Source organism: Bactrocera neohumeralis, chromosome 2 (assembly GCF_024586455.1).
Source record: "Bactrocera neohumeralis isolate Rockhampton chromosome 2, APGP_CSIRO_Bneo_wtdbg2-racon-allhic-juicebox.fasta_v2, whole genome shotgun sequence".
Lineage (NCBI taxonomy): Eukaryota > Metazoa > Arthropoda > Insecta > Diptera > Tephritidae > Bactrocera > Bactrocera neohumeralis.
The window spans coordinates 2,031,574-2,048,648 of NC_065919.1; the positions used below are offsets into that span (position 1 = coordinate 2,031,574).

At 37.1% G+C, this 17,075-nt stretch overlaps 2 protein-coding genes across 2 annotated transcripts in view; both read left to right on the plus strand.

Annotated features, from left to right (window-relative positions):
* Positions 1-17,075, plus strand: part of LOC126757750 (60S ribosomal protein L3) — a 275,465-nt gene that overhangs the window by 239,305 nt on the left and 19,085 nt on the right. The window lies entirely within an intron of this gene.
* On the plus strand, positions 15,626-16,939 carry LOC126757786 (microfibril-associated glycoprotein 4-like). The gene is made up of 4 exons (XM_050471774.1): positions 15,626-15,809; positions 15,866-15,979; positions 16,034-16,642; positions 16,724-16,939. Exons 1-4 carry the CDS (start codon positions 15,673-15,675, stop codon positions 16,848-16,850), a joined length of 987 nt encoding a protein of 328 aa, XP_050327731.1. The 5' UTR covers positions 15,626-15,672; the 3' UTR covers positions 16,851-16,939.

Below are 17,075 nucleotides of genomic sequence, written 5' to 3' on the forward strand. Positions count from 1 at the left end.
TATCTTTATCTTGATTTTGATCGGTCAATTCATATGGCAGTTAGATGCTGCAGTAATCCGATCTGAACAATTTCTTCGGATTTGTAGCGATATAGTGAGTAATAATCTATGCCAACTTTCGAGAAGATATCAGGTCAAATGCAAAATGTGTCCGATATGAACAATTCCTTCGTAGAAGATATTTCATCAAAAGAAAAAGCATTCCATACAAACATTTTTTTCGATCATCGTATATGACAGCCAATATTGGCCATTTTGACAAATGAGCACCTTCTTAGTGAGGAAACTACGGGTGCAAATTTTCAGATCGATATCAAAAACCGAAGGACTAGGTCGTATATGGATAGACAGAGGGACGGACGGAAAGACCCACAATTATGGGGTCTTATATATATACATACATACTTGATGGAGTCTCTGACGTTTCCTTTTGGATGTTACAAACAGCGTGATAAACTTCAGAGTATGATTCAGGGTATAATAAGATAAAACAGCTGGAGGCAATCTGGATCTTATAATTTGGTACTCCAACTTTAAATACCGCTCAACTGGAGTAAAAATTATAAACTATGAATTCTTATAGAAAGTGAATTATAAAATTTCGGAGTCTAGCCATAGGTTTTATCGACAGAATGCCCAACACTTAGCTAAAGTTGAATAACAAATTGAGTGAAGGCATATTCTTAACAATTGCGAAACGAATTACCATAATTCACGAGACATAAGCCAGTCACACACACAGCGCAAACACAAGACGAAATCAAAAGACACCACCCAACTACTTTCAACACCTTAAAGTACAGAAAAGACATGGCTTTCTCTTGCTGACACTGAATTCAATGGCGCGATGAGCAAAAATTAAAAGATCACACACAATTACCAAACAAGTAGTTATGAGCAACAACAACAACACAACAAAGGATATGGTTGAGCTATAAAAGTGTGAATAGAAGTAAATTCTATTGTCAATGCCACACTTTTGTTGCACGCGCGCTAAACTGACTTCCCTTAAATAGTTTACCGTTAACAATGCCAATGCGTGTGTGCTTATGGCTTTGCAACAAATTTTCGGCAATCAAGAAAAGGCTAACTGTAACTATACAACCGATATGTGGCAGGTAAGGGGTGCAGTATGTCGTGTGATAATAAATGTTGCTTGCGGTTAAGGGTTAATAACTACAAAAGATGCGCCACAAAATGTGGCAAACAACAATGGAGCGCGTACAGAAGAAAAAAATCAGTAAAAGGATAGTAAAAGTGGGAGTAATAAATAAAGTACAGCAAAAGGAGGATGTCACAAACAGTCTGTCCGAAGACACCGGCAATCCGAGTCAAGTCGAACAGTTGGGCAATTGTGCGGGCAGTTTGCAATTGAAGGGGGCCTTTAAATGGCCTTAATATACCCACAGAAATGGCAATTGACATGGCATTAATGTCTTTAAAGGTTTCTCCACTTGTCGGTACACACACTATTCAGCACTTACTACTCTGCTTCCTTGAAACTCATTTGAGCTTTTCCTTGACTATTTTTCTTTTCTCTTTCAGCTGTCATTTATAAGCTTTTGAGCGCATTACGACTAAATATGTGTACAAAAATGGTAATAGCGTAATGCTAATGAAAAACTTTGTCACCTCAGATAGTCTATTCTAGTAAATATAGTTCTATGCACATACATGTAAACGTTCATATGTGGTGTCTGTGGCAAGTGCATGCTTATCTCGGTGAATGTTCTGGGGTTGCTGCGTCCTTGGAGTATGATTCAGCGCACATGTGTAGCCACTTATTAGCTTGTTTGTGTTTATATGTATGCTTGCATTTCGAAAATCTGTACTCAGTACATACATACATATACTACAAGTATGTGGATGTGTGTGTGGTAAATGCATGTTTATGTTCTCTTGGTTGCTTGTAGCATATTTATGTGGCTTACGAGTCCAACGCAGACAGGCGTGAATTTGTCAACGCAGCAGCAACAGCATCAGCACATGAGCAACAACAACAGTGCAACATATGAACGTGTCCATAGGTGTGTTGTAAGTAAAATTTGACTAATACACTTCCTGTTCCCAGTGCAACAATGCACTTACACAACAATTTAAGGAAAATTTAATTCAATTAATGTACGCTGAAACACACATATACGAGTACATATACATATATATTCGTATACGCTCGTATACAGTTTACGCCCATATTGACAGACGGAAGTGGAATGGACTTCTAACCTCAAATTAATTAATTTTACGAAAATCAGCAATTTACTGCTTACGAACTTGTTTAAGACATTTTATAGAAAATTTAAATGCAACACAAGTATATTAAGTTGTAAAAAATAAGGAATTGCTAAATTCGTTCGTAACCAGATTTTATTAATATTATATTTATTATTGAGCCTCAGAATCAAAAACTGAACGATTCACTCACGTAATATCCTTCTTTTTATGGTCCGACTCCGCCGATGCAACCTCTTTATGTTCAGAAACGTTTTAAAGTAACTTAAAACCTAGGTGTAAAATTTAACGTCTCGAGCGTATTTAGTTAAAGATTTATACACCTTAGTTGTCCGCTTACGCCCATCTACGAACTCGTTTAGAACAGTTTACCAATTTCATTAAGATATTTTAATTTTTACTGAAGTTATCGTTTGCACGGACGGACAGACAGACAGCCAACCGGATTCCAACACGTCTCGTCATCCTGTTTATTTATAAATACCACATATAACCATATATCTAACTCTATCAGTGGATATTTAACAAAATGGTTGAATACACATTTGAAGAAGTTTTCAAGCTCTATTTTCTTCTACGCTTTTCTATAATACAGTTCAATAGACTTAGTGTGATTGCAATCATTTATGCAGGTGCAATACTTATATAAGCTTTTCCCGGTTTTAATGCTTAGTAAGCTTTGCTGTTTTTCTGACTGCTGCATAAAGTCACATTGCCGTCTATACATATAAACAGGCTGAAGAATGAAGTGTTATGATTATTCTTTATCTCTCTGCCTCTCCCTATTCCTTCATTGAAGTGTACTCGATATTCCCCAGTGGAAAAGCTAGCATTCCTTTTAGAATTTCTCGTATTGTTCTACGTTTTTTTTTACTTGAACTTTATAGTTTAGCTTACTTGTCCGTCTCATAATATTTGTTTTTGTTATTCAATGTTCGATTAAAGAACACTATTGGCGATATCAATAAGCTCTTAACTCTGGATGAGCCAGATAACTAAGTCACGGTTATTATTAGCGAAAACAAGGCAACATGCAGAATAAAATCAACTGTAAAGTAGACAATAAAGTATAGTACAGAATGTGAAACATAAAGCATAATCGAGGTAAAATATTATGTTATTAAGATGCTTAAGGTGCTTTTCGTGAAGGTTTTCTTTAAGCTTTGTTTTCCTGCAATAAACAACATTTTCAATATTTTCAGGACAAAGCGTTTAAGCAACTGCAATATTTCAAGGAAGCGACTAACGTAGACTTCTTCAACGTGCTGCTGGAGAAAATAATTCGATCTGCAGAACTTAATCGAACAGGTACAATCTTTTATAAGATCACTGTTGACAGTCATAACTTTGAAGTTGTAGATAATTTCGTCTATCTTGGAACCAGTGTAAATATCACCAACAATGTCAGCCTGGAAATCCAACGCAGGATAACTCTTGCCAACAGGTGCTACTTCGGACTGAGTAGGCAATTGAGAAGCAAAGTCCTCTCTCGACGAACAAAAACCAAACTCTATAAGTCCCTCAGGCTTGGACGATGACAACAACTGCGAAAAATGTATGGTCCTTTGCGCGTTGGTCACGGCGAATATCGCATTCGATGGAACGATGAGCTCTATGAGATATATGACGACATTGACATAGTTCAGCGAATTAAAAGACAGCGGCTACGCTGGCTAGCTCATGTTGTCCGAATGGACGAAAACACTCCAGCTCTGAAAGTACTCGACGCAGTACTTGCCGGGGGAAGCATAGGAAGAGGAAGACCTCCACTCTGTTGGAAGGACCAGGTGGAGAAAGACTGAGGCGCTGTTGTTAACTCGGCTATAATCGCGTAAGCGGTGTCTACGCCAATTAAGAAGAAGAAGACCAATGTAAAGAAAATGAAGTTTGAGTACCATTCAAGTACGCCAGTTAACTCGTATTAGTTACTGAATTTGATATTTAGATATGCCATGTCTCAAAAAACGCTTCCTATCGAGAATCGAACTATACAAGAAAGTGCTTCACAGATTTAGATTGTGAGAGATACTCTTTACACGCAGCTCGGATAGTCTCAAACGTGTTAGTTGTAGAAATCTAGGATATGGGATAAAAATGCATATTAGTTCCCTTTAAGCTCTTGGAGACTTCTCTTTAATGAGTACGGTTAAGTATATAACTTAGATGCCTACAGTGCATGATGATGAAATTGACAGGCATATTTTAGCACAAATTTCAAGCGGCAATTATTAACGTTTGCGGCAGCTTATCTGTGGAATTCTTGTACCTATATATATACATATGTATTAAATACATACTGAGATCTCCAATAATTCCGAAGCTGTTATGACTTTATGAAGCAATATATGGCTTTAGACAAGTGTTGTTGTGTCGATTCTTACTTGCATGCCTACATCAACACGCATAGCAATAAAAACATATTTGGGCGCCTATGCATATGCTATGATATTTTACGGGGGCATTGGTTGCGTATTGAATTGCGGCCGGCATCAGTGGTTTTCGCTCGATTGCTCATATATGGAAATGTGCATATGTGTTACAACATCAACATACAAACATATTTTACGCATTTTCCGTTTTGCCTTTTTGCCTTTTGCACGCACATGCTTGTATACATATGATACTTTATTCTGACTTTTTTGCCGCTTTGCCTTTCATATTTCTATTTCGTTTCATACACTTTTCAACCCACTTTTTTGTTGTTGTGCTGCCATTCTATAGGCATTTTGGTGCTTCGCTAAAGCTCGCCTATCATTAAGCTTCCACCATCCATCCTTTGTTTCAGCGCTTTGGCCGCAAAAAAGCAGCATTGTCAAAAGCATTCGCTGATGAATTTTGCATTGTAACAAGATTAATGATGTCGCAGAATGTTCACTGTGTCGTTAGTGCCATCAAGCTGTGGTATTCAACAAATTGTGCTGGACATTTGATTGGCCCATTGTGTGCTTTGAAGTGTAAACGTTTGTGATGATTGCTCATACTTGGTTTGGCTGGCATATCCACACAAGTCAACAGTGATAGCAGCATATGCCTGTAAATCGGCGATATGAATATGCGTATGAGAGCTCATATGAGTGAGAAAAAAGAGTGTGTGTCGGCTGCTGAATAGGATCCCAGCTTCAAATCGAAGCGGTAATAAGCGGTCATAATTAAAGTTTGGTCCAGGTAAAATCCTTAAGATTATTGCCGCTAGTTCAGCAAGTCCTATCACTTTCTTGTCTTAGGTTTACTTGAGTACTTATTTAGAGGCAATACGTGTCATAAGAATTCCTCAATATAAAAGGTGATAAGAAAATGTTAAAAATAGCAAAGTTCAACTTTCCTCATGCATGCAGCCAGCCAAAGCCTAGAAGTGTCATGACACTATTAAAACGAAATGCATCACAGCCTGCCAGTGCTGCTGATAGTCACATTTCTACCGCCGACAGATTTCCGAAGATCTCCGAACAGCACAAAATACAAATTTCCAATTTCTTATAACTTCAGTGGACCCACAGCAAGAAAAAACAACAACCAAATTGCGACCAACTTTGCATACTGTTCGAGCTTATGTTTACCACCAGTCTGAACCGCCGACGTCATCAAAGTTAATGTCGAAGATAAAGAGAAAATGTAAAAATGCACGCTGTTTCCAACGGGTTGTCGGTGGCTGTGATGGCAAGCCGGTGACAGCGCTTGACTTTTTCAATTTGCAATAAAATAGCTACTTGAGTCGGGAGCATTAGGAAACTGCAAATACCTGCTATTGAGGTATATGAGGAAAGCGCGATAAAAATGTCAAGCTATTTATGGAGAAAATATATAAATATGCGGTTCAAAGGTTTAAGTTAAAGAAAGGATGAGGCGGATATTTTGTAGCATGCGACAAAGTGATTAAGTGACTGACAGTTCCGTTATATAGATGCATGTGTTTTCGCGCTTTAATATTTATACAATCTTAGAATTATTCTTTATAATATTTTTATAGTAAGACAGAGCTTTAATTACTTATTTTTAAAATTCGTAATTTATCAGCAACATAAGTGTATACGTCATGAAAAGCACTAAGCGAAGCATTGCTCTAGACATACATAGTAAAAATATTAATTTCCCACACCTGCATTTCTAAGCGTCACTACTTCGGCATAGCTACACACTTGCATACATTCAGGCGCTAATGGGTGCCAGCCTGTATTTGTTAAGTGTTTTGTGGTAACTTTGCGGAAGCCACTAACTTTTATTTATACTACTCTTTTTTTTTAATTTACATGTGTAATCCGTGCAACATATCTTTACGCGCCGTTGCACACACTGAATACAAACTATGTGCAACAAGCAACAACATAAAGGATTGCTGAAAAGAAGTGGCAGCAAAACTAACAAATTAAAAAATGCAAAACCATGAAACAAAGTGTTAAAAACTACATGGAACAACGGCGTGGAGCACAGCTCTGTGTGAGTACGGATATTTAGAGTTTATTTGTTTGTTGCAATGTTTGCTGCCGAGCGAAGTTCACGACTTTATATAGCGAGGAGGAGTGTTTACGGACAGTGGCGATGGTAATTCCGGAATAGAAGGAGAAATTTCGACCTGGAGTCTATAATGACCATGCGATGGAGAAAGCGGCGATAGTTTTTTGATTTCACATAGTTAGACATGATGGAAGCTATTAAAAGATAATATAGTTCGAATGGTATTCTAACCTAAAAAATCAAATAATTTGACAAAGGAGTAATTTTGAGGCGAAAATCAAACACATAAAAATGTAGTTATAAACAACATCAACAACATTTTTAATAATGCTATTAGTAAGGAAGCTGATCCATTTCGCCTAGTTTATGGGATGATATTTCCTACCAAAGCTATCACCAACGCCACTGTTCAAATTGTGTTTCCTGATTAAATGCAACTAAAAATAGTGCCGAGTACCCGCAGGAAACCCATGAGCGGTCATGTAAATAAACATTGATGTGCAGTCATTTAGTGGAGATATGAGCTTTTTTCATATGAGCTGGATGAATTTCTAGCAAATGCAGCTCAACACTGCGCGGAAACTTTTTATGTACATAAGTATAGTATATTTGTATATACTATATTTATGTATGTATAACTCTGATAGGGCATACGGAGGCGCTTAGTATTCATTTGGAGAGAATTAATGAATATATATTTTAGATAAAAAATTTTCTTTAGGAAAACTGAAAAATACTCGTAACATCCCTTAAAAAAATACTTAAAGACACGCTCGTGGTTAGGGTTTTGAAATAATTCGAATTACATATCTGTGGATTGAATTTGCGTATTTTACTTCCTTCACCAAGCCGTAGATTGTTTCTATCGGAAAACCGAAATGGGACAGAATTTAGCTCACAGAAAGGTGCTATAACTCTGTAATATTTCTCAAAATTACTGAACGAGAAAGGTTTCGATTTAACATAGCCAAAAACTGTCTCCTTAGCGGCATTCTTATCCTTAGATTTTTGTTTGCGAATCAGTCCCAGACCCTGAAACCATGATGTACTACTGAATTTGCTGTGAATTATATTATTATTATTAGCATTCCTGATGACCCTAGGCGGATGGTTGCCGCTATTAATGAAAATGTTTAGCTATCAGTGCGTATAACCAACACGTGTAAGGTTTTTGGTCCTAGTCAAAAAGAAAGTGATTATGTAAAGATAATCTTTTTGCTAATTACCTAACAGTTCAAAAATTACATTAAATTCAGATATCTGAGATCATAAAAATTTTTAAGTGGCAAATTTCGCCATTAAACGCCTAAAAATATGCATTTGTATAACTTGATTTTGATGCAAAACTTTAAAACTTAACTGTTACCACCAACTTCAGGTGATGAGAAAAATGTGACCTCCTTCCATCGAAAAAAAAACAAAACTTATACACTTTTGGACGCCTAAAAGTATGCCATAACTTAAAATAATTTTGGCGTATAAATAATTGTTTGAATATTTTGACAAAAAATGTTTCCAAGCTACTCTTATGCCAAAACGAACAAGGGTAATGTTCGATAATTGTACTGCAGGCGGCATAAATCAGACATAATCTCACTAAGTGCGGATGAAATTGAAATTTTACGGAAACTTGTGCGAAGGTGTGAACCGATTAACAATTTCCATTTTATCAAGCGCCATCTTTTTACATAATTTCAGCGAGAAATGTAAGACCTTGTTTACCACACTTACTTCTTACACTTCGCCCAGTTGGCGTGTTGCCAGCGGCATGTAGCTGGAGCTGTGACCTGTGGGTGTGCTGACTAAATGAATGTCTTTCGCGGCAAAATGTCGCCTAATTAACTAAATGTTGCACGCGCAAATGCAAGGGAGACTTAGAAACAAATATAAAATGTTCTGCCAAAAAGCTCAGCAACTCTAAACGTTTTTTTTTCAAACCGACTTCCATTTTTTTGCAAGAAAAGTGGCCGCCGAACACGAAAAGGGACGACCTACAGCTCTTAATGTGCTGAATGCTAATGCTAAATCATTAAGCATCATTTCCGTTATGCCTTCCAAGCGAGTAGGTAAGTGCGCTAGTAGGCAGTCCACACCTCATTTACGGTAATTTTGCTAATTCATCCTGCCAACCGGTAGCTTGTAACAAATTGTGTGTTATTGACTGGAAACCCAGTTGATAAGACATTATTAGATGGATCATCGTCGGCAACACCGTCCATCTAGTAGATAAAAACAACGTCAGCGAATACTTGTATGTGCGTAAAGGTCTTGTGGCAGCTCCATTCGTCATCTTCCACGCACAATTCAGACTGTCATCAACATTAACGATGTCACATCAAAATTGTCCATTGTCATCATCAGCTATCAGCATCGAAGCCGACCATGATAGCAGCATGATTTTTACACTCCACAACAACAATATCTACAACGAAAGCAATAGGAACGTGATAGTGCTTTATTGTCTTCCGTTTAAAAGCGGAAACCCGCTAGTAAAGAACAACAAGAACGCAGGCACACACAAATATTCGTAAATCTCAAGAGCAATACGCAAAAACAAAGCCAAAGCCAAAGGAAGGAAATAAAAATGTGGAGAGAAATCGTCGCCAAACACCAAGCCACAAACATTAAACATCATTAAAAAGCCAATTGAACCGAACGATACATATGTACATACATATGTATGTGAGTAGGTAACGGCAACCACCAAGCATGCCATTTGTCCAACATACCGCACACCACATTTTAGTACGCGACACTCCTGCCACACCGAGCGGCGACTTGCCAGACAGTTGCTTGTAACTGTCGTTAGCACACGCGACATCGTTGCCATTGCATACATCAGCATGCGAAGAGCCATAGCTGCCTAGCTGAAGGAAACTACCCTCTCTACATGCAGCAGTCAGAGGTCAGAAGGCAAGCGCTGGGGGTGGCGTGTGCTCTTGGTTGATTTGTCTGCAACAAATGAAGCTGCCGTATATGCTGTTGTTATTGTTATACTGGTGTGCCATTATTTTACTTTTTTGGTTTTTATTTTGCTGCTTCAGCTGTTCAATCGTCCGTGGCTTCTGTTTTTAATGTCCACTTTAGTGCGGCGCATTGAATTAACTTTTACAGCCACGCTTCGCCCTCCACTTTGAAGTGTGTTTGCGGTTGCGTGCAACTAATTGCTTGTGGAAGCGTGAAAATGATAAAAAAATCTGGAATCTGGTTGACCAAACAGCTTTTTCTCTAGAGTACAATATCACAATTGGCTTTCGAAAAGGATTCGAAAATCTGTTTAAACATGTTCTAAATAATGAGTTGAAATAAACTTAACACACATTAAAGGAGGCAGTTCTTCAACAGATATTTATTGCTGTTAATCTTTTTTAAAGCCTTTGTTCGCTTCTTATAAGATGTGATTGAAGAAAAATTCTTAAAAAACCGAGTTAATTTAGAGATAGGTTTATTCCGAAGGCCTATTAAATAGGCATGTTCAAATAAAAATGATAAAAAGGAGTTTGGTGTGCCAATGAAATAATACTGTAATACGAAAACAGTGCTTTTATGAGTTATAGCTTGGATCTACTCCAGGTAGATCAACCATCCGTTATTGATTTGTTTTAAATTGAATATAAGCCATAAGAGCATTAAAGGTAAAGAACCCAATGAGCGATTAAAGGTGGCTGCTAGGGACAAAAACAGAAAAAATCCACAAAATAATTTTGGGTGACCACAAATGAAATTAATCGAGTTAGCTGAAACCCTAAAAGTATAAAAGGAACGTGATAATAATATTGTTAGTGGATATTTAGTAATACGAAAGACCTATTCATTAAAACGCGAAATCGAGGAAAACGGCCACCTTCCAGCCAGTTCCTTCTCCACCTGATCTCTCTAACGGTGCTTTCACCGGCTGGTACTGAATCGAAAACCTTCAAAGTGGGAGTGTTCTTTTCCATCGGAACAACATGGCCTAGCCAGCGCAGCATGTCTCCTGATTCGCTGAACTATGTCAATGTCTCCATATATCACGTAGAGCTCTTCTTTCCATCGACTGCGGTACTCACCGTTACCAATGTGCAAAAGACCATTAATCTTCAGCAAAACCTTTCTCTCGAACACTCCTAAGGCCAACTCGTCAAATGATGTCATTGTCCATGCCTCCGCACCATATAGCAGGTCGGGTATGATGAGAGACTTATAGAGTTTGGTCTTTCTTCGTCGAGAGTCCAAAGTAGCACTTGTTGGGATGACTGTCCACTTCGCTTCCTCATTTAATCTAGAGAAAGCGGAGCTGACGGCGCGGATATCAATACCATTGGCGTACGCCAGCAGCTGAATACTCTTATAGAAGTTTGTAAACTCCTTATTTAGCTCTGCAGCTCGTATTATTTTATATTATTACAATAGATTGAAGAAGTCACTGGATTGGTAGTCTCCTTGTCTGAAACCTCGAACACGGGCGTCAAGCGGCTGCTATATAAATGTGTATACAACTTTACACCACTCGCCTAGTGAGGTTTTGCCCAGGATTTGGCGCCGCAACGTAGACACCACTCTCAATGAAAAATAAGCAAGAGCCTCGGATGAAATACCCTACTTTTAATGACGACCACAGCAAACGTAATAAGACCTATGATTTAAGGGCATGCACCAGGAATGTCCGGAGGGAAATTTTGTGAAAATAAATATTGAATTATAAAATCGAAATAAGAAAAGTGTTTCTCTTGCTTTTTATTACTAAACCTTACACAGCGTATAAACAGTTTGTCACAAAGCTTGTAACACCCAGAAGGAAACTTCAGAGAAAATTTACATATGTATATAAATATAACTTTTGATTTAGCTATGACCGTTTATGTCTGTCGTCTGTTCTTATATTCTATACACGAACTAGTTAGTCTCTCAGTTTTTTATATATCTCAAGAAGTTGCTCATTGGCCCACTATAACATATAGTTGCCGTATAAACTGACGATCGGAATCAGGTACTTGTATATTTATCTTCACGAATTCAGGTATGTCATCCTTTCGCCCACACCATAGACACCTTACAAGCTTGCACCTGCAATAAATTTTCCACACACCACAAAGAGTGGCGTAATTAAATTTTCTTATTAGCCAAAAACGTATTTGCATATTATTTGCAAACACCACAGACAGACAGCCGGCAAGTGCACATATTTGTATTGAATAGTTGTTAGTGTAGAAGCGATAAATTACCACAAAATATGCTTGCATTTCAACGAGCTAGTCCTTTTGCCTGTACGCCTGTCTCCAACACTCACTTGCAATAAATACAAAGCACTGAAGATCCGTGTATGCGTGTGTGTGTGTGATGAAATGTGCATGCGATGGCACCTAGAGGAATTCAACAAACGGCCACCACACCGACCAGCAATTTCGGCTCAATGCAAAATTTATGGTTTATACGTTTCTGCGAGTAAAATATTTGTTGCAAACGCCCGACTTGCAGACAAGCGCAAGCATAAATATGTCGCCTGCACTGCAATTGTTTGCTCCGAGCGGGTGGGAGGAGTTAAAGAAATGCATATGTTTGTATATATGCAGAGGTTAATGTGTATGGATGTGTGGCTGTGTGCTGTTTGTTGTCGCACAAATATTTAACGCCAATAAATCACATGGGAATTGCGCTAATTGTAATGTTACGCCTATTGTTCAATTGTTCAACGCTAATATCCTTTTAATTCTTGCGAATACTCACACACACACACACACACAAACGCAAACAAAAGCATAATAACACAGCAAAAGAAAAGTATGCATGCAAATTGCTGCTTACAAACACACACACACACGCACATGAAACATGAACTCACACATATCCTTAAATGCATGTGTGTTTGTAAGCAAATGGGCATTTGCGAAAGTTGCGAGGAATTCCAATAATGTAGACGTTTTTATGCTGAAACTATTTTGCACACAACGGCACGGACAGTGCTGGTGGCTGGTGGCTAGTCAACAACAGCGGTGTCGCACAAATCAAAGGACATTTTTCGCTAGAAAGCAGCTCGCAAGCCTTTGTATAATGATATCGTTTTAGTATTGAAGTTCGTGTATGTGTGAGAAATGTTTAACTTTGGTAAAAAATTATGTTTCCAATTTTTTTGTTTGTTGCTGCTTTCTGTATAGTCGGATAATTTAGACTTGAAGCAAGCGAGCTCTTGCAGCAGAAACACTCGCTTCGCCAGTTGAATTTATGTAGCTTACGCGACCAAAAGAGACTTTGAAAGTGCACAAATTCCTACCAATTTACAACAATAACACAATAACAAAATTTACAAAGAAGGCGCATATTGTACACGAAAAAATTTTAGCTAGGCTAAAGTTACAATGAAGGTACAGTGGGTCCAAAAAATATTATAATTATATATCACCATAGTAAATGTTCGTCATATATTTCAAAAGTAATATATTAAAAAAACGACCGAATGATACACAATGTATACAGGATTGTTTTTTTTAAACTGGTGATGATAGAAGTTAAATTTTTTGCTGATTTCCAATCGGGAGATCAGAGAAGGATGATTGCAATCAAGTCCTGTGGTGATTAAATCCCCTAAACACAAGTATCACCCAAGCGTCTTGAGTCCATCATAAATTACCAAGGCGATGAATTTAGAGGAGACTAATCGCCCTAAATGACCAAAGGAGTGACAACTCTGGCCGAATTACTAAAAGATATATAAGTTCTACTGTTTGTCAGTGCATTTTCTATGGCGAACCGAATGTTCGTGTGGATCAAATTATAGGGCTGGGAGACCCAGAGCAAGAAGTTTACCAAAAACCGTAAATATAAGTTCTAGTATAAAGAATTACATTATTTTTCCATTTTTGGACCTGAACATGCCAGTAATGTTTATATGTTTATGTTCCTGATACTGTCAAAACAAATCCCGTGCCTAATTAGAAGGCTAATTTGCTGAAAATGTCCATGAAATAGTCGAATCCGTACTTCAATATCTGGGTGCCAATGCACAATTTTTCTGAAGCAAAAATATTAATTCTTGCCTTCTATCTATGGTAGTCGAAGAAGTCTTTTCGTATTCTGTCAATACATAGATGTCGTTGCAGTCGTATATCTGCAGTGCTACCAATCACATTGTGTCATACTATATAGTATTGGAAAGATGAGATTTTCTACTTGAGCTTCATTTAAACAAAAAGAAAAATAAATTCGGGGAAGTTGAAAAAAAGTTACAGGTGTTCAAAAATGAGTGAAATTTACACTGATGGAATAATGTCTCTAGCGGAAAAATGGCAAAAAGTGGTCGACCATATTGGTACATATTTATTTATTATTATAAGTGTAAAAGTCGAAGTTTGATTATAAATACGAAAAGACTTTTTCGACTATCCAATATTTGTATTTCAGTAATTTTTGTAAAATTTTATCAAATTTATAGAGGATTTCAGCACACTGTTATACCCGACAACACTCACACCCATGGTTTCGTTAATATATCGGAGCTGAGTCCAATAGGCTGCTGATAAAAAAATTCAAAGCAAATTTCATTAAAAATTATGAGCTACTATTTTTTACATTTCATTTTCATCTGCTATTTTGTTTTTATTCCAGCTCAAACTGTTGAAGCCTATCTCTAGTACATAGGAGGCCAAAGCGAAAGCAGACTACACTCAAGTTACTCAAATGCTGCATTTTGCTTAAGCAGCGTTACACAGTCGTGGTCACTTAAATTATTGCGTTGTCGAGTTAATTTCTTTGTATTTCTGGAGACGGTGGTCCAAAAATTATATGTTCATATTAGTAATCCAACTGGAACCTAGCAAAACGGTATAATGACCATTAAACGATCTCAGAGACAGGGACAGAGAAGCCGATAGACCACACAGTCGTTTTTCTTAAGTTATAAATTGATTTGCTTTCATTAAGACCCCCTTCCATGAATGATTCTATCGTCTTTTTCTTCATTTACCAATATTATCTAATAAATCTCTGTCTATAGCATTCAATGTAACATACACATATGTATAGCTTATGGAAATTGTAAATAACAGTACATGAATTGGGCGTGTTCATGTTATTGCATAACATTGAGAGTTTGCCAGACTTTCTCACTGACCAGCACTAGAATTATTTTTATTTATATATTTACATGTATTTTGACTGGGATATTTTATAAGAGGGTGTTTGGAGGCAATTCACCAACGGGGCAATTGAAAAGCAAAAAAGTCTAATACTATTTATAAACCGTAAATCTAGAAGATGTTTGAAAATGAAAATGATTCAAAGTCAACCATCAAAGATATATATCGTCACCTAAAATGCAAAATAACGTAAGATCAAAAAATTCGAAATTGAGTGTTTCATTGATTACGATCCACTAATTCAAATTACGTACATCTAAGTACATATGAATAACATTTTAAGGATCTACTATCAGATATAACCCAGTTTTAGCCGATATTTAAATTTTGTTTCACTCATGTTCTATTTTATTACGTGTTTCATTCTTCCCCTGTAAATATCCGAAAATGCTGTTACGTTATTTGGCATTTTATTTTTAAGTAAATTGACAACTATCATTTAAGATATTGTTATTAAGTTTATCGAACAAAATACAACAACACACTTCAGCAAATAATATATATTACTTTTTCTATAAAAATACCACTTTTAGAGATATTTTTCTAGCATTTACTTTAGCTTTATTATCTGAGCACTAATCTAAATTTATAGTAAAACTAGGCATTTTTGAACGTTAGAGGGTTAACATATATTTCAAATAATCTGCCGTCCGTAAGTGAGAGGAAATATGATAAACCTTGCTCCCAAATACTGATTATTTATTTATTTACCAAAAAACAATTGACTTGTGTTATTTCGCATGACATAATTGTATTGTATGTATATACATACATATGTACGTGTGTGTATGTACTATATGTTTTTGCATTTCGGTGTCCAATTTGAAAATAAATACTTCGAGTCTTATTGATTAATCAAGCTTAGAGCTGTGCAAACATGCTACGCTGTCAACTACAATCGCTAACAATATTCCTAGTTTTATTTGCATTTATCAGCCGTCAACAGATTGTGCGGGCAGCTCCTGGCTGTGATGGCGATTGCTTAGAAGACAAATTGGACGAAATCTTGTCAAAGTGAGGAATGCATATATTTTAAGTGCGTTTTTACTAATTACCTATTCTAATTGAAGATTAAAAACTTTGAATGGCAAAGTGGAATCGCTTGCAGCACATCCGGAAATTGAGCCGCCAGCAGCTTGTGCACATCACCCACATGCACATCGCAAGCAACATGTAACGGAAAGGTGCGTATCTATATGTTAAGTATACTTTAGTTTTTGATTACCACTACACTACAGTCATGAGGACGTCGAGTCGCGCCACCAGCGACGCCACCACGCACGAAACTTCCACTCAGGACTCGCAACTTCCTCGCTTGGCAGCAGCAACCACAAATGTGCAGAGCGTTTGGCACAGATTTGTAATAATGTAGGTGTTAGTGAAATTCAGTTGGACGATGACAAAGTGCCACCATTCAAAGTGCTTTGCGGTGCCGAACGTTGGATAGTTATTCTGCAGCGTTTAGATGGCTCAGTCGCCTTTCACAATCGCACTTGGGACGCGTATAAACAGGGTTTCGGTAGTGTAGGTGAAAAAACCGAATTTTTCTTGGGTTTACAACATTTGCACGAGCTAACCTATAGTGGTTTCTTCGAAGTACGCATTGATTTGGAAGATTTTCAGGGTGTACAAAAGTTTGCACATTATAGTGACTTCAGTGTGTTCAATGAGCATGCCGACTACAAAATGGGCATATTGGGTGTTTATCACGGCACAGCCGGTGATTCGTTTATGTATCATGAAGGTCAGCAGTTTAGTGCTACTGATCGCGATAACGACGCCAAAGCGCAAGGTAGCTGCAGCGAGGAATACAACAGCGCGGGCTGGTTTAAGAATTGCATGGAAGCGTAAGTACAATGATAATATATTATATTTTTTAAATTATTGTTTAATTTAAATTTTTTAATTTAATTTTTTTCACTTCGAAGCAATCTTTTTGGTAAATATTTGAATGGCGAAACGGATAAGTTCAAGGAAGGCATGTACTGGGAAACTTTTCATGGTCCAGAATACTCACTAAAAACAGTTAAAATGTCTGTTCGTGCTAAATGTTAATTCATATGAGTTTATATTTTGAAAAAGATATATAAATAGGTACATATACATCTATCGCAAAACAAATAAAGCACTTCAATGCCGAACAATTTTTATGATTTCTTATATATGTAGATATGCGCCTCAAATACGACTGCAAATTTTAAACAATTAAGAAAGCCACGCCCAATTTTTTAAACCTTTCATAAAATCACGAAATCGAAAATGTATAAGAAAGGTACATCT

Excerpts from the sequence above, each read along its gene's own strand:
- LOC126757786 (XM_050471774.1), top strand. The coding sequence starts at position 15,673 with ATGCTACGCTGTCAACTACAATCGCTAACAATATTCCTAGTTTTATTT. Across the intron at positions 15,980-16,033 it reads AAGCAACATGTAACGGAAAG|TCATGAGGACGTCGAGTCGC; the intron begins GTGCGTATCTAT and ends ACTACACTACAG. Across the intron at positions 16,643-16,723 it reads TTTAAGAATTGCATGGAAGC|CAATCTTTTTGGTAAATATT; the intron begins GTAAGTACAATG and ends TTCACTTCGAAG.